This window comes from Brassica rapa, chromosome A03, assembly GCF_000309985.2.
Source record: "Brassica rapa cultivar Chiifu-401-42 chromosome A03, CAAS_Brap_v3.01, whole genome shotgun sequence".
NCBI classification, from domain to species: domain Eukaryota; kingdom Viridiplantae; phylum Streptophyta; class Magnoliopsida; order Brassicales; family Brassicaceae; genus Brassica; species Brassica rapa.
Window position 1 is genome coordinate 21463009 of NC_024797.2, and position 18322 is coordinate 21481330.

Sequence of the window (18322 nt, forward strand, 5' to 3'; positions counted from 1 at the left end):
ATTTTTCTATCCTACGTGGACACCTTCTCCATGGCTTATATTTGCCTTTTAGTATAGTATATAGATTGTTCTAAAATAATTAAATAATCACTGTATATAGAGAGATGGGAAGGCAGATATGTTAACATCAAAATTTTCATTCTTGCTTATAGAAGATGATAGGTTTTTGGAACTCGATCAGTCTCATTCCTATTTCTCTTTCTTTTTTCTTCTTGTTTCAAGATTTGTTTGCCGCTCCTACTAGACACTTGTGTCATCCTGAACAAAGGGATGCCATCCTGGAGATCAAAAACGAGTTCAAGATTCAAAATCCTTGTTTAGACGGGCTTCCAAAGACAGTGTTATGGGTGAACAATAGTGATTGTTGTTCTTGGGAAGGTATAAGATGCGATGCTAATTTTGGGGATGTGATCATGCTCAACCTTAGTGACAGCTGCCTCCATGGTCAGCTCAATTCCAAAATCTCTATTTCTAAGCTTCAAAACCTTCGTTTTCTAACAACTCTCGACCTTTCAAATAATGATTTCATTGGTAAAATCCCATCTTCACTTGGCAACTTTTGTATGCTAACAACTCTTGACCTTTCCAGAAATCATTTTAGCGGTGAAATCCCATCTTCACTTGGAAACCTTTCTAAGCTAGCCACTCTTGACCTCTCTAGTAATCATTTTAGTGGTGAAATTCCAGCTTCACTTGGAAACCTTTCTAAACTCACCACTCTCCACCTCTCTCAAAACAATTTTACTGGTAGGATTCCATCTTCACTTGGAAACCTTTTGAATCTCACCACTCTTAGCCTTTGTGCTAACAAGTTTATTGGTGAAATTCCATCTTCATTTGGGAATTTTTCTCATCTCACCTCTCTTAGCCTCTGCGAGAACAATTTTGGAGGTGAAATTCCAACTTCACTAGGTAGTCTTTCCCATCTCACTATTCTTGATCTCTCACAAAACAATTTCGTTGGTGAAATCCCATTTTCTTTTGGCGATTTGAAAAGGCTCACCAGCTTATCTGTTGAAAACAACAAGCTTAGTGGTAACTTTCCTCTTATGCTACTAAATCTAACAAAGCTGTCCGAATTATCGCTCTACGGCAATAAGTACGTAGGCAAGCTTCCACTTAACATAAGCTTACTCTCCAACTTGGAGTTCTTTTACGTAAGCGGTAACGCCTTTACTGGTACTATCCCTTCTTCTCTCTTTTCCATTCCTTCTTTGACTTATATTGATTTGTCAAATAACCAACTCAATGGCACTCTTGAGCTTGGGAGTATATCTTTATCGTCTAAGATAGAAGACTTACGCCTTGGTAATAACAACTTCATGGGATCAATCCCCCGATCCATCTCCAAATTATCCAACCTTGAGAGACTTGACCTTTCCCATCTCAACACCCAAGGAGGCTCAGTTGACCTTAGCATCTTCTCGCATCTCAAGTCACTCAAGTATCTTTACCTCTCCCACTTGAACACCAGAAGTACACTCGACTTGAATGCAAACTTACCATTTCTCAAGTCACTAGATACACTGGATCTTTCAGGAAACCTTGTTTCATCTGAAAACACTAGTTTGGTTTCAGATCCTCCACTGTTGAGTGAGTTGTCTCTGTCAGGATGCGGTATCACCGAGTTTCCAGAGTTCATACGAACCCAACGCAACATGAAGAAGCTAGACATTTCCAACAACCTAATCAAAGGCCAAGTGCCTGGATGGTTATGGAAGCTTCCAGTTCTGCAGTACGTCAACGTTTCCAGCAACACTTTAGTCGGTTTCGAAAGTCCAACGAACCATGGGGTATCCCTGAGTTACTTGTTTGCCGCCAACAACAATTTAACGGGAAAGATCCCTTGTTTCATATGTGCGTTACGCTCTCTAGCCATACTCGATTTATCTAACAATAAAATCAATGGTTCATTCCCTCTTTGCGTCGGAAACTTCAGTAGCGTCCTCCAAGCTCTAAATCTTAGACAAAATTGTCTTAGTGGACGTCTTCCGGAGAATATAACCGAAAGTCTAAGGTGGCTTGACGTTGGTCATAACCAACTGGTGGGAAAGCTTCCAAGATCTTTGATACGTAACTCTTTTCTCGAAGTTCTAAATGTGGAAAGAAACAAATTCAATGACGAATTCCCTTCCTGGCTGAGTTCTTTGCAAGAGCTGCAAGTTCTTGTCCTTCGCTCTAATGCCTTCCATGGACAGATAAAGAAAACATTGTTTCCTAAGTTGCGAATCCTCGACATATCCAGTAACCACTTCAAAGGAGCTTTACCATCAGATTTCTTTGTGAAATGGACTGCGATGTTCAGTCTAGCGACTGAAGCAAGAGATCGATCTAACGAAAAGTACATGGGGAGCGGCTATTACGTTGCCTCAATGGTTTTGATGAATAAAGGCGTTGCAATGGAGCTAGTACGCATCCTAAAAATCTTCACAGCGATCGACTTTTCGGGGAACAAATTTGAAGGAGAGATACCAAAGTCCATTGGTTTATTGAAAGAGCTTCATGTGCTCAACTTTTCAAACAATTCTTTGACCGGGCAGATCCCGTTATCAATGGGTAACCTGACGGAGCTAGAGTCACTGGATGTTTCCCAAAACAAGCTTTCTGGAGAAATCCCGCAAGAGCTAGGGAACCTCTCGTACCTTGCTTACATGAACTTCTCTCATAACCAGCTTGTGGGTTTAGTACCGGGAGGCACTCAGTTTCGAACGCAGCCTTGCTCTTCTTTCGGGGAAAATCTGGGACTGCATGGTCCTTCACTTGATGAAGTTTGTGTTGATATCCACACAACTACATGGAAACAATCTGAAACACCAGAGCTAGAGGAAGAAGAAGAAGAAGAGATGCTAAGTTGGATAGCAGCTGCAATAGGATTCATACCAGGTGTTATCTTTGGATTGACAATGGGATACATACTTGTTTCCTACAAACAAGAGTGGTTCATATACCTTTTTGGCCTAAACAAACGCAAAGCATAAGAACCACACATCATTAAAGAGGTAACGTTCTTAACATGAAAATTTCAGGACTAAAATATTGTCTTGATGAATGAATAAACGAAATTAATGTATTGATATATATGTTGATTTTAATTTTATTAAATATTGTTCAACTAGTTACATTTCACAGCCTTGTCTTTTATGATTGACTGAATTATTTTTAATATATATTTTTATAGATATTTTAAGGAGAAGATAAATTTCTTAATATGTGTGTTTTAAGCAACATCAAACAGGCAAAAATTATGAAACAAGGAAGTATGTAATAGGGTTACAGTTATTGTGATTCACATTAAAATTTGATAGTGACATAACCTACCATGCACGTAACAAGAACTAGAGCAAGGTGTGGTCTACATTTCTTAGTCGAATTAGTCGCTGGGTGAATCTTCCCGGCAACTGCAAATGCTTTTAACCACATAAGTGGTGTGGTCTATTGGTACAGCAGATTTGGAAATGTTCTACGTATCCCGACTTTAAAATCTATCAAATTCATTACGAACAACTGAGTATGTTAGGCAAGACCGGTCCAGAGATTTTAGAGGACTTAAGCGATTTTTGTAAAGATTTTATTGAAAAAAAAAATAAGAAAATTTAGGGGTTTTTTTTAAAAAAATTGAGAGTCTATGTATATGTAATTTTTTCAAAAGATTAAGGGACCCTAGGCGAATGTTTCATCCGGCTTTGCCCATGACCGGCCGTGATGTTAGGTGCAGATGGTTAAACCTTCAGAGAATTAATTGGTTGAACTTCGGTCAGCTGAATACCTTTGAATTAACAAAAAAAGTTAGTTTTCTTTTAAAGAAAATATTTTACAAACTCATGTAAGAAATAGTCAGATGAGTAAAAATTGTACTTACGATATATTATTCATGCTTTATATTAAGTGTCGTTTTGAGTTGTGCACACAGATTAATGAAACAATTAGTTTTATATATTTTTTTATATAAAAATACAATTATTTATACAGTTAACCATATTTCAACCAATAGAAAAATAAATTGATGAATAAAATTAAGAAATTTTGCATTGAAAATCGAAAACTAAATTTATTTTGTAACGAAAAAAATTCTCTATAACGACACTTAATATGAAACGGAAAAGTATCATGTAAACCAATAATTCTCAAGATTATTCTGGAATATACACCACATTCATTCTTTTCCAATTTTCTTTTGTCCAAGTCATTGTCGCATTAAAACGAGACATTTTCAGTTGACGTTTGTCTGATAAATCCTGGTCGTCGATTTTAGTGGAGCTGCTGCGTCCTTTGGTAAATAGACACACAGTTTGCAGTATTCTACACAAACATTTGCCTGTTACTTAAAATTTTTGGAGTAAAAAAGAAATAAAGAAAGTGAAAATGAGGAATAACCGAATAAGTGAGAAAAATGAGAAGAAAGAAGTTACTCTCATCCAACTTATCATAGTACTGTAGTGGATGAATGTTTTATTTTGTTCGCACAGTAATTAGAATAAATTAAGAAATATAATTCTATTTGACAATTTTTTTAAGTGTAAGCTTTTAGTTTTCAAAATCACTTCTTTTTTTACTCTGGAATGCGAGAGCCAATTACAACTAGAGGTGGGAGAAAGACAACTAACTGGTATTTTCGTATACTTGGTATTTTAATTGTTTTATACAAGTTTGCAAGTTGCTTACCCATCTTATTACTTGTTATTTGTTAACCACTTGCAAATTATTTGGTAATCATTTGTAAATTACTCTGAACTTTCAGTTTTTGATCTTTTTAATGTGTGTTATAGTTTGCTGTAAGAGATGGGTTGACGGATTTTTCATCGGATATTGCTGTTTCCAACACACCATCTTGGCTGTTAAAAAAATGTTCATGGTGTTAGTAACAAAAAGTTTAATAGTTCATGAATATTAATTGTCATATGATTCATATAATATATGTAGTTTTTAATACATTATTTTGTCCAGTTGTATGACATGTGACATTGTCTTCTTAAAAACTTCCAATAAGCCTTGCATTTTTTAATTTACAAGAAATTACATTTTCTGAAAATAAATTCTCAAATTTGGTATACAATCTTTTAGATTTTAACCATTAAACCACGGTAATTCCACTCTACGAGACTTTCTATCTTGGGATATCTTTGACATTTTAAAAAATCATAATTTTTTTTAAAAAATAATATAAATTGTGAACAGAAAACTTTTTTGCCCAGACTCTCTTAAAACACATAGATAGTTAGTTACCATTCACTACCCAAATCTACCAATTGTTTTATAACTTTTTTTTCGGTTTATTATTGTGAGAGACCGGCACAAGAAGGATACCAAGTCGTGTTTGACAAAGACTTGTGATTAGGGAACAGTACCGACAAAACGGTCTTCGATTGACCCACAGTCTCGATTACTTTGCCTCAATAATCCCTTTCTTGTTTCTATATAAAGCTACTGCGTCTAGATCTAAACAGATCACAAAACCAAAACACAAGCTAGATTAACAACCAACTATAATAATCATGACGTGTCACAAAATCTTCCTTGTAATCTCTGTGATGCTCGCTGTCTCATCATTGGTCAACGCAGTTGACTTCTTGGTCGTCGACAACACAGGCGACTCCCCTGGCGGAAGAAAATTTCGTGAAGAGATCGGTGGCGAAAGCTACGGCACACAGTCACTAAGATCTGCGACGGACTTTGTCTGGGGTTTGTTCCAGCAAACCAACAACCCCTCGGACAGAAGAGACGTAACAAAGATCACTCTGTTCATGGACAACGGGAACGGCGTTGCGTACAACACCAACTCGGGAAGCGAGATACACTTTAACGCGGGGTATCTCGCGGGTTTCCCGGGAGATGTAAAGAGGGAATTCACCGGTGTGATTTATCACGAGGTGGTTCATTCTTGGCAATGGAACGGTCCAGGTGGCCTTATCGAAGGTATAGCGGACTATGTGAGGCTGAAAGCGGGTTATGCACCGGGTCACTGGGTAGGGCCCGGTGGTGGTGATAGGTGGGACCAGGGCTATGACGTCACTGCGAGGTTCTTAGACTATTGTAACGATCTGAGGAATGGGTTTGTGGCGGAGCTTAATAAGAAGATGAGGAATGGCTATAGTGACAGCTTCTTTGTTGATCTGCTAGGGAAAGACGTGGACCAACTCTGGAGAGAGTATAAGGCCAAGTATGGTCAGTAAATTGTTAAACGTACAAATTATAAATGATAATCGTATTAGTGACATGCCATTCAAAATAAAAGTGAGATGTTTAAAAAACATCAGCATGTGTAGTAATTTGTATTCTATTATGAATTTGTAAGCTCGAATAAGAAAACAGATATATATATATATATATATATATATATATATATATATATATATATATATATACTATTGTGTATTAGTACTCTTTTAGAGTTATTGTCAAAAGTATAACTTATAAGTAAATAAATCGTGTTAAAATCCGTTGGTATGGTTGTTGAACAAAAGTTATTCTCAAATCTGTTCCATTAAAATAGAAGTCACAACTTCATGATGATTTTTCTATGTTGGACTATACTTTAGAAAATTACTTAAAAGAATTTTTCTATACATATTTGAATTATTTTAACTATTCTAAAAAATCAAATAGATTCTCATATTTTCTCTGAATTACATTTGAATAAAATCTTTTGATATCTTTTTTTTATAATATAAATGTATATTTTATTTTTCATTAAAACAAACATTTTAAAATATTTAATAACTTTCGTTTTTATTTAAAATATAAATGTATATTTCATTTTTTACTTATACAAACCTTTTAAATATTTAATTAATTTCGTAATTATTAAAATATGAATGTCTGTTTCATTTTTACTAAAATAAACCTTTGAAGTAGCTAATTAATTAATTTGTAATTATATTACACTCATGTACAATTTTGTATTAAATTTATGATATTAATGTAACATAATATATTCCAATTAAATCTTTCATATCAAACAGTTAGGATTTGTTAATTTAGAATTTTGTACCAAACTATTGAAAATATGCTATCAATATGAATGATCGGTCTACAAATGTATTTTGAAAGTGCATTCAGCTTCTGTTATTAAATATAGTTGTCAGTTTAGTTTTATTTTTCAATAATAGAAGTATATGGCTGTTTGTTTACAAAAATATAATCAAGCTTATTTTTATATAGTCCATATTCATATATTATTCATTAATGTAATTGTTTTTGTTTTTTTTTTATCTTGTGCAGTTTTGAATGTGCAATCGGTATTGTATCAATTTATGTCACTAACATAATTAACAGATGAACGATTGAAAAATATATTTCATGTGAATACTTTTGTTTTCAATGTAGTTATTATCAAATGTAATTGTAGTTTTAAGTGTTAATTATACAACATGATGTATGATAGATGAAGAATTGCAAATAAAAGTTTAACACTGAAATATTCTTGTAAATAATCCAAGAGTTTTGGGGATAAAAGTCTAAATCACCAATTGACAACGTAAGAAACCTAAATATAGATAATAAAGAAAAAAATCAAGTTTAAAAGGACAAAAACAAACACAATGCATTACAATTTCCAATTTAATAATTTAAATGAAGCGAACGCTTAATAAATTAGACTTAATATAGGTTATTCAGTCAAAGATTTAATTCATACAAATAATTCAATTAACATATATGTATGACCTAAATCTAAAATACAAGTATAATCATCAGGAAATTAATATTTTCTTAACCCAAGGGAAATTAATATCTAAGTTATGTTAAATTGAACAAAAAATTTCGTAAATATCACATAATATAAGGTTTTAGTTAATGTTCATGTTTTACTAAGAGATATATCACTAATAATTTGAAACAATGAATTAAATTACTGCATGTAAACTATAAACTTGTTGTGTTTGAAAATATTATATTAAACTATTAGTAATATGATAAACATTAAAATTATATACCACTAATAATGTAAATCAAATATTTATATGTATAAAAATGAAAATAATCATCCGCACGATTGTGCGGGCCGTACGAGTCAAGATTTAGTAAACTTTAGAGTTGGATTTCAAGAGAATCTCTTGCAAATTATTAAGAAATAACAGAATCAAGTTCACCAAAACACGATTTGGGTGGTGCATGTATGATAAAGGTGAGTTATTTTTGTAATAATAATCAAAATTCATTATTAAGTGATGTAAATTTGATACAAGTCAGATTTGTACCCCAGTTTGCTACGAAACAGATTTCCATCAAGTAGTTCCAAAAAAGATAAAAGACTTGACATACTGATTAGGTCTCGATAAGATCTTGGCTATGTTCAAGTGATGTCACTTGATGTTCAAGATAAAAACAGATAACCGAGGCTTGTGGTCCAGTGGTGATTAGCTTGAGAGCGAAGCCGAATACGGTGAAGCCATCTAGATTCGAGTTTCGGTCACTAAAAAATTAAAATTTCGGTATCGTCAGGGACGAAAGACCGACACATGAGACGATAACATGGCTAGTCTAGACTCACTTCGGTGGGGCCAGGACAACTCTATATAATTCAAAAAAAAAGAAGAAGAAGATAAAAACAGATATTCAGCAACTACTCGATAAGATCTTGGCTATGTTCAATTCATGGACACTGAAGAACCTTTCTTTTGCGGCTTCCAGCAAATACAAGCGGTTATCAACTCTACTATTTCCCAGAATGACATCATCTCTTTCCTCTAGAAATGTCTCCTGGAACCCTCTCCGATAGTAAGGAGTCGAGGAGAATGATATGTTGATACGGACATTAGAATTATGGCTCTACAAGATCCCCACCAAACTGCAACACTGGATATATAGGCAGAGGCGTGCCTACAGTGTATTAAAAAAGGCATTCGTCTCAGGCCCCCGATTAATATGACTGTTTTTAGGGCCCCAAAATTTAAAATAATTTTTAGTATAGTGGTTTAGACTTATTAAAAAAAACATTTCTACGAAAATTAATTAACTCACTTTTTGAATTCTTGTATTTTTTTCTATATGACATAATATAACATATTTTACGTTATAAACTTATTTTTTTACAGTATTAGACTTGTGTATTTGGTGAAAATAATATATCATATTAAAAAATTATTTTCATTACGATTGTAAATAAATTTATTTTTAAAACTTGCCTTAGGCCCCTAAAACTCTTCAGCACTGTATATAGGAGCTACCAGTGATAGAAGTTCAGTAGAATGAGTGTAACTTAACAACCAGGAGAACTTTTCTCATGAAACCACTTGGCCCATCAAGAAGAGCCTCTTGTGAGTCCAGAGAAGAAATAACCAAGGTCAGAACCCGATCCAACAAGAAGATTCATCTGATTTACTAAAATTGGTTAAATTGACATAATTTAAGAAAAAGTCTTCAACCCCTTAAGATAGAAGTATATGTGTCCTTGACGGTTGCACAAAAAAAAAGTGTCCTTGACGACAGGTTGGAATCGGAAAACAAGTGAAGAAAGAAAGGAGCAGCTTGAAATTTCAACAAACAGTAGCATAACATCTCAAAATAAAGGTACTGAAACTCAAGAAGATATTCTATGGCCAACAACTAGAGTATATACAAGGAATAGAAGATTCCTATACCATTTCAACTAAGTGGATATGGATCAGGAAGTAGTTGTTCATCAAGCAAGGTGTATAAAATGAGAATGTCAAATAATATATATCAAGAAGAGGAAAAACAAGGTAATGAGGAAGATAAGCTCACGAAGCATGTTACTTTACATGCGAGGAACCTGGAATCACTGATGAAGCTGTGAAACATGAGATTGGAGGAAAGTGATGGATGCTGAGATTATTGTGATCAACAAGAACAATATCTGAGAAATCACAGAAACACCTGCAGACAAGAAAATGCTCACAGTCAAGTGGATCTACATCGTGAAAACTGATGAGATTGGGCTTATTCAGAAACTAAAAGTAATATGAGTGGTTCAGTGTGTTAATCAGACATATGGAATGTGATATGTAGAAACCTTTGTTCCAGAAGAGCCTTCTAGGTCTAGGTAATTACAGAGGAGCGTTCTAGGTCTAGGTAATTACAACACTTGCTATATACGGGAGATATGAATATTGCAGAATAAGTAACTTGGAATTGAAGGTCTTTCCTGAATATCCCAAGCATTATATGATCAGAACATTGATAGTCCTTATTGCACAAAACACATGGAATATGCATCAAGTGGATGTTAATTCCACATTTTGAATAAAGAAATTACGTACGTTATATGTAGAAGTAGAACAACCAGTAGGCTATGAGCTAGAGGGGTCAAAAACATGCTTTAAATTGAAAAAGGCTTAAAATGAATTAAAGCAAGAACAATAAGCTTGGTATAGAAAAATCAATGCATTATTCATATCAGAAGGATACTGGATATGTGATTGTGATGTAGCAACGAATTCAAGAACACGGAGGAGAAATCATGGTAATTAGTCTATACATATGTCGATGATCTTATTATAACCGAAAGAAACGAAAGCATGATTGAACAACTCATGCATACATTTAAAAGGCTTTTGAGATGACTTACTTGGAAAAACTAATGTAATTTCTTGGTTTTGAAATCATTTGCACACCAGAAAAAGTATTTATAAGTAAAAAGAAGTATGCTCAGCAGTTGTTGAACAAATTTTGAATCAAGAACTGCAAGAGCATTAATACACCTCTTACATCTTATGGAAAAGATTATGAGGAAGGTGCAGAACTTACAAATCCCAAGCTATATTGTAGTATAGTAGGATGACTTTTATATCTGGCAGCAGCTAGACCGGATCTTGGTATTACTGCTTCCTACATATCTAGGAGATTATTACAACCAAGGAAGACATCCTGTAGGAATCAAAGAGGGTTCTGAGATATATACAAGGAACAATAGATTGTGGTTTTAACTTCAAAAGGACAAACCAAACTGAGCTGACTGGTTATCTTATTTAGATTTGACAGGCTGCAAAACTGATATGTGATGTACCACATGAATTTGCAAAATCCAAGTAAAAGGGAATCAGAAATGTCACATGTGGAGGTTGAGAAAATATCTCTCAACATCTTGGACGAGAGCTTCTATACTCTCTAATTTCTACGGCATCATTTCACTTTCACCAATATTAGCTTTGAGTTTAGAAGACTTCTCCACGTCTCTTATTGTCTATGTATAATGTTTGCTTCTATCGGTTATATTTGTATTTCCCGCGGCTTTTGTAGCAGCGGTTTCCTAGCTCGTTTAGCTTGGTTATCATATGTATTGAAATTTTATTCAATGTTGGCTATCTATAAAAAAACTTTGTTGACAAAAAAAAAACCGAAATATAATAAACTGAAAATAGTCTCAAGTTTTCTGAAATCATTAAGAAAAGACCAAGTTCACTTTCTTTTATCAAAGATTCATGAGAATGTAATGAACTAAACAGAATTGCTTAAGAAGGTCTGCTGCCGCTTAAGTTGTTACCACCACTTATTCCATTACAGTCGCCGTTTCCACCTCCACCTCTTCCACCATTACTGCTGCTTGCTCCAATGCCGTCACCGTCATTAACACTTGTTCCGCCTCCACGGCTACTGCTCGGAAAACCAATCTGCGTCTCATACATAAAACTAGTCCAAGAATGTGAGATCCCTCCAGCCACTTGTTCCCTACCAGACGAAAACATAGCTGCTGGAATCCCGTTAACTTGCAGTGTGCCGGTGTTTGGATAAGGCGGAAACAGTGGGGCATTGCGTACTGAGGGACTGCAAAAAGGTAAAGATTTCATCTATTAATGTGAACTCATTAAAAGCTAAGCATCTTCTAAATTTACCACTACATGCCACACTATAATGTTAAAAAAACTAGGGTTTGATGAAGTAAAGCAAAATCTACAAATTTTATCCAAAAATTATTAAAATTCTCATCTTGTGATATTTTAAGCAGATGTCGCCCAGTTTTTCATTTGTATAGATTATGATAAAATCATAAAAAGGATATAAACACGGATTTTCTTATTAAATATAGTTGAAGGCAGGAAAACATTACTTGTGGTGGAAAGATGGATGTGAAAGATAGTGTCTCCCTGCCATCACCCCAGGCTCTAAAACCCTCGAGAAAGTCAATTGACGAGATGGTGGAGCCCTCTGTTGGACTTCCCCTATGGCGGTGATCCTCTGGCTATTGAAATATGGACCGAGAGAAGCAGCAAGAGAAGATTGTGTAAACCTATCACTGTTTGCATCATCATCTTCTTCTTCGCTAAGCCAGTCACCCTCACTAATAGTTGGGATTGGAGGGTTGGTTGCATATCGCCATTGACCTGGTTCTATTTGCATACAGTTTGGGCATTGCATAAAGCCCTTTGCGTTAAAGGCTGAACCAATACAATCTATAAACAAAGGAAAAATGTCAAGACAAAATCATTAACCGTTTCTACAAAATAACGATAGCGCATAAGAAAAAAAGAAAGCTATCCTGATACACATGACTGGATATATGCTAAGTAAAATGTACAATTAACATTGTATGCAAGCTATCTCTCACTAATGCCCTAAATAATATCTTATTTGCTAGGACATTTTTTCTCGACTAAAACACATAGATTGTGGCATAGAACAAAAAGTTCTGAGTTAATGCAACTTTAATATAAGTTTCATCTTCTTTTAATAAAATATATATGGCCCAAAATATCACATCATACAAAATCTTATACAATTTTGTCCACACAAATAAAGAAAATCTTATACAAAAATCCATCCAAAGTACGTATTTTTACAACAAGAGGCATCAGAGAATATTAGCACGAGTTAAGAAACTAAGGACCCACAATCCTGCAAACGAATTGAAAGGGAATTGTTTTACATAACTAAAATATAAATACTCATTCGAACATTTAAAATTTCTTGGTAAATTAAAAACATAATTACGTACCGAGATGAAACTTATGGCCACATCTTAGCGTAACAAATGTTCGACGATCGTCCCGTGTGTTGACCAACGGCTCGAGACAAATCGTACACAAATCTGAGTTTTCGGGAAAATCGGAATTGTCATCCTCAACAGGTTTGACGTTGAGGTCAAAAGCGAATTGTTTGCGTTCATTGTTGTTATTACTCCCTAAATTCATCACTGTAATATATCTTTAACAATAACAAACCCAAATCTCAGAACTTTGTTGAAATCTGAATTTTGATTTTTGTGGTGGAAAAGCTTTGTGAGTAGTATATCCTTTCTGCTGTCCATATGTTAACATTATATTTATACTTCTATTATCTTAAACAAAACCATATCTTTTTTTGACAAATTAAACAAAACCATATCTTGTTATTAGAGACCACACAATCTATTATGGTATGGGTTATATATTTTTAGCCTAATAATCTTTATTTTATACAGAAACTTTTGATTTTCTTCTTGACTTTTTTTTTTATTTCTCTCTTTGATATCATTTCGATTTATTGCTTCTTTATCTCTACTGGTTTCATTTCTTTCTAGTATTGTTAATCTTCTGACTTTTTAATCTTCTTTGCCCTTTTTTAAAATAATTATTAATTGATTTTTTTTTATCTTTACTGATTTCGTCTCTTCCTAATATTATTAATCTTTTGTAACATTTTTTTTTTCTCAAATTGTTATTTATTAGGGCCAAGCCCAGGCCGAAGTCCAAACAAAACGAGTACAAACCAAAATCCCAAAGAAACAACGGGCCACAGAAAGCAAACACACAAAGAGCCGAAGCCCAAAAAAATACATAACGGCCCAAACGGCCCACACTACTCGACACGGGCAGTTCGCCCTAAAAACGCGCCGCAAGGAAATAGGTTTAACCACGTGTCTTCATCTTAGCCTTCCGCACACCACGTGGAACCTATCTCGACTTGAACGATGCCATCGCCGGAGATCAACCCCGCCACCATTTGAAACCGGAGCTCCTAACTTGCAGAGCCTCCGCACATCCAAAAACCGTGTATCAACGTCGAACTGTCTTCACGCCAGAGGGTTCATTGGATTACCGAGAGCGCCTCCGACTTTGGACCACCGGACACGCAGGACAGTCGAACCGTAAACAGCACTCACATCATCGTAACCCAAGACCACCGCTAACAAACTCGAAACTAGTTACCTCACCCAAAACCAAGGGTTCCAAGGCGGCATCAAGGAGCTGTGTGAGCTTCCTCTCACCGTAATCCAAAAGCCGGCGAAGAGATCTAAAGGAGCCTCCCCTTCCCGGAACCAAGAGTGACGTCGGTGAAGCTAAAGAAAGCCTCCACCCCCCCCCCCCCCCCCCACGAAGAACCGACGTCGATGGAGCTAAGGAAGCCTCCATCGCCCGGAGGAAAACGACCAGAACGCGCAAAAAACTCCCCGTCACCTCCGAGATCCTCCAAAACGTTGCGTCTTCACTCCAAAGTTGAGACACCACAGAGCTCCGACAAGGCAAGCGAAGGAAGATCTAGAAAGACAACGAAAAGGAGAACAAAAAACCAAAAGAACGAAGAACTCCGGCGACGGCACGGACGCACACGCACCGGCCGTACGCCGGAGGGAAACCGATTCTCTCTCTTCTCACAGTACCAAACCGAATCTTTTGTAACATTTTTAATCTACTCTTTTTTATAGTATTATTTTCATATATTGCTTCTTTGTCTCTACTGATATTATCTCGAAGAAGATTAATAATATTAGGAAGATATAAAATCAGTAGAGAGACTAATAAGCATTATATGAAAATAATATTACAAATAGCTCTCTTTTTTTCTTAGTGAGAGAATAACTCTCTCAATCTCCTATTCACTGATTACAATTTTTCATAGGGGATGAGATTTGATTTTTGTGTTCGATCTATATGGCAATGTTCAGTTCGTATAAGAAATTTTGATGTGTAGTAGTTTCAGCTAAATCGATTTGCTTATCAATCCTATCTTTCTCTGTTTTGGATTGGTTCTTCTCCTTCTGTTTTATTCAATATACCGTTTGATTAAGAGGTTTGTTTTTTTTCTTTGCTACATATGCTCAGTTTTTTTATTCAGAGGTGGTGTCATGCTTTGCTTTGAGTACGAGTGAAGTTTCCACGATGATCAACACCTGCGATTTGGAACGCGCTTTGAAGATTCAAGGCAGAATCCAGATGAGTCGGACCTACCATAAGGGCTAGTGACAAGATTCTCATTGATTCTATTGAATCTTTTCCTTAGATTAAACTCTAGCAATTGGAGAAGAAGACCTTGAGATCGACGGAGATTGAAGGCAAGAAGAACATGCTAGCAGTCTCAAGCAAGTTCGAGATAAAAATCGGCAAGTTCTCCAACAAGTTTTCCGGCACCACCTTCTTAATTCCTTTGCAGACTGGAAGAGATGAAGCCACGAGTTGACCATGTGTCCATCATGCACTTCATTATTATCTTAAGTTATGGGTTTCATTTGGGCCAAATTGTTTTCTGAATATGTTTGTAACATTTCCCTTTGGACTTTCGCTTAATGAAAACGAATCAGTTACAAAAAACGAAAAGAAAATAATTTTACAAATAAGTCAAAAAAGAAGATTATTTTTTTTCTGCGTAAAACAAAAGTATGTAAGCCCAAAACATAATGGTTTAAGTGGTCTTTAAAAATTAGATAAAGTTTTTTTTTTTAACGCTGATTTATCATGACAAAGATTATATAGACAATCGACAACCGACAATATTGTCTGCTTTATGAAAATTTACGCAAAACTGTACCATCTGAGCCGTCTTATGAAGATCCGTTCCTGACCAGATTTACTTCCACCATATTGAAGCTTCTTTGTAAAACTTTCTTTTTGTAGTCTGCATTAATAAATCGTTCTTCTCCAAGACTTAAAACCTGGATTTTCTGTAATTTGCAAGAAATTGCATAGTTTGGGGTTCAAACCCTAGATCCAGATGTAAAAGCTTTTAAACCTTAACCAATATGCTACAGTGCTTCCACAAATAAAATTTTGTTTAAAATAAAAAAAATATAAATATAATTAATGTTGAACATACGGACAACAAAAGGGATATACTACTCAAAAGTGTATTTCCACCACAAAAACAAACCGGAGATTTCAACAAAGAAGTTCTGAGATTTGGGTTTGTGATTGTTAAAAAATTTATAGTTATGAATATATGGAGTAATAATAAAATGAAGAAATTACATAAGAAGCATACTGCAATCTTACTTGTTTTGTGAAATAAGGACTACCAATGTTCTGATCATAACATGCATAGAACTGGAACAAAGGTTTCAACATATCCCACTCCATATGTCTGATTAACACACTGAATCACTCATCTTTATTTGAGTTTCTGAATATGGCCATTCTCATCTGTTTTCACTGTGTAGATCCACTTGACTAGAAACTCTTTCTTGTCACTTGGCGTTTCAGTGATTTCTGAAATATTGTTATTTTTGATCAAATTAATGTATACATCACTTTCCTCTAATCCCCTATGTTTCATAGTTTCTTCAAAAATTCAGGTTCCTCGTATGTAAAGTAACACGCCTCGTGAGCTTATCTTCCTCATTACCTTGTTTTCCTCGTCTTGATATATATTATTTATCATTCTCACTTTATACAGTTTCCTTGATGAACAACTACTTCCTGATCCGCCTCCACTTAGCTGAAATGGTATAGAAATCTTCTATTCCTTGTATATGCTCTAGTTGTTGGCCCTAGAATATCTTCTTGAGATACCTTTATTTTGAGATGTTATACTACTGTTTGTTGAAATTTCAAGCTGCTATCCTTTGTTTCTTCATGTCTGTCCCAATTCCAACCTTTGTTTCCTTCAAAGACACATCCCCAAGATACTGCAATCTTACTTGTGTTCAGGACCATAGGCTAAGATCTCTTGTCCAAAATTGATGTATCTAGGGAGACACTATCTTGCACATCCATCTTTCCACCACACGTAATGTTTTTCCTGGCTTCGACTATATATTTTTGATAAGAAAATCAGTGTTTATATCTCATTTTTCTCATAATATATACAAATGAAAAATGGGCGACATATGTTTAAAATATTACAAGATGAGAATCTTAATAATTTTGAAGAACATTTGTTGATTTTTTTCTTTACTTCGAACCCTAGTTTTTTTTTAAAGAATCCTATTATTTTTTAACATTATAGTGTGGGCATGTAGTGCTAAATTTAGAAGATTCTTAGCTTTTTTTTTTTGAAACTATTTTCACGATTTGGACTTTCATTTATTGAATTTTACTCAGTTTTATACTCTTTTTATTTAAAAGTTCAACTAGATTTTGACCCGCGCTTTCAAAGCGCGGGTTTATTATTATTATTTTTTTTCAATTGATAAATATTTAGTAAATGTCACATTTTTATATATTTGTGTTTTATTTTATAAAAGACTTAAAAATTTTATCTTTATTTATCGTATTTCATTTTAAATGACTATTTATGTTTAAAAAATTAAATTTTATTTTTTTAATGAATTAAGTTGGTATAACTCTGATAAATTAATTTTACTATGTGGTTAATATTTTAATTAAAAAATTATATACTTTTAATAAAGATTTATACTTTTCAATAAAAAAATCAATTATTTTTATGAATGCTTAAATTATATTAAGAAAAGAAAAAAAAATAATAATTAAGAATAGTTGAAAAAAAAATATTTTAACTTGGACTCAATGGCCCAAAGGAAAAAAAAAGTGAGAATTGAATCTGATTTTTTAATAGGCCCAAATGACCCAAGAGAGATTTGATTTGGGCTGGATCCAAAAATAATGACCCAATATAGATTTGTTATTAATATTACTTAATTGCCCTTAATGAAACATGCAATTTTAGTGAAGGAAACATGCCCCTAAGGTAATTATGACAATAGGATCCTGCTTTAATAGTATAGATACTATAGTTAACAGAAAAGGATGAATTCACATTCCGACAATAGTAGATAAAATCTTTACCTTTTTGCAGTCCCTCAGTACGCAATGCTGTGGCACTGTCACTGCCTTATCCAAACACCAGCGTGATGCAACAACCGGATTTTAGGCGATTTATCTGCACCAGTCTCGGGTGGTCATATGTTCTCTTCTGGTAGGGAACAAGTACCTAGAGGAATCTAAGATTCTTGGGCTAATTTAACGTATGTGAGGCCGAGCCTTTTTCGGAGCAGAATTAAGCCGTGGAGATAGAACAAGTGATAGTAATTGTGATGACAACGGAGTAAGCAGCAGTGATGGTGGAAGAGGTGGAGGTGGAAAAGGCGACGGTAATGGAATAAGTTGTGGTAGCTACTTAAGCGGCTGCAGACCTTCTTAAGAAATTCTTTTTTAGTGTTAGTGCAAAAATGACACAATACAGTAATGAAAAAGATAAATCAAAAGACAAAATAGAT

At 34.6% G+C, this 18322-nt stretch overlaps 3 protein-coding genes across 5 annotated transcripts; 2 read left to right on the top strand and 1 right to left on the bottom strand.

Annotated features, from left to right (window-relative positions):
• The first annotated feature begins 19 nt into the window (after positions 1 to 19).
• On the top strand, positions 20 to 5108 carry LOC103860416 (receptor-like protein 53). The gene has a single exon (XM_009138018.3). It carries the CDS (start codon positions 156 to 158, stop codon positions 2976 to 2978), a length of 2823 nt encoding a protein of 940 aa, XP_009136266.2. The 5' UTR covers positions 20 to 155; the 3' UTR covers positions 2979 to 5108.
• A 330-nt stretch (positions 5109 to 5438) lies between these two features.
• Positions 5439 to 6436, top strand: LOC103860417. Of its 3 annotated transcripts, none has more exons than XR_004456418.1 (2): positions 5439 to 6309; positions 6342 to 6436. XR_004456418.1 is itself a non-coding variant. In XM_009138019.3 (1 exon), exon 1 carries the CDS (start codon positions 5493 to 5495, stop codon positions 6168 to 6170), a length of 678 nt encoding a protein of 225 aa, XP_009136267.1. In that variant the 5' UTR covers positions 5439 to 5492; the 3' UTR covers positions 6171 to 6324. The 3 variants fall into 3 exon arrangements, 1 of the variants encoding a protein (XP_009136267.1); XR_004456417.1 differs by having other exon boundaries at positions 6348 to 6436; XM_009138019.3 differs by lacking the exon at positions 6342 to 6436 and having other exon boundaries at positions 5439 to 6324.
• Positions 6437 to 6846: 410 nt separating this feature from the next.
• LOC103860418 lies at positions 6847 to 17310 on the bottom strand. Its single transcript, XM_009138020.2, has 3 exons — positions 12890 to 17310; positions 12005 to 12347; positions 6847 to 11721 (listed from the first exon to the last, which is right to left on the bottom strand). The coding sequence occupies exons 1-3, from the start codon at positions 13083 to 13085 to the stop codon at positions 11409 to 11411; spliced, it is 852 nt and encodes a 283-aa protein (XP_009136268.1). The 5' UTR covers positions 13086 to 17310; the 3' UTR covers positions 6847 to 11408.
• Positions 17311 to 18322: the final 1012 nt, after the last annotated feature.

What these genes read in the sequence shown, in the direction of transcription:
- LOC103860416 (XM_009138018.3), top strand. Translation starts at nt 156, where the DNA reads ATGATAGGTTTTTGGAACTCGATCAGTCTCATTCCTATTTCTCTTTCT.
- LOC103860417 (XM_009138019.3), top strand. Translation starts at nt 5,493, where the DNA reads ATGACGTGTCACAAAATCTTCCTTGTAATCTCTGTGATGCTCGCTGTC.
- LOC103860418 (XM_009138020.2), bottom strand. Translation starts at nt 13,085, where the DNA reads ATGAATTTAGGGAGTAATAACAACAATGAACGCAAACAATTCGCTTTT. An exon ending in TGGCCATAAGTTTCATCTCG is followed by an intron (nt 12,348 to 12,889) that starts GTACGTAATTAT and finishes CTTTGTTTATAG; the next exon opens with ATTGTATTGGTTCAGCCTTT. An exon ending in CATCCATCTTTCCACCACAA is followed by an intron (nt 11,722 to 12,004) that starts GTAATGTTTTCC and finishes ACCTTTTTGCAG; the next exon opens with TCCCTCAGTACGCAATGCCC.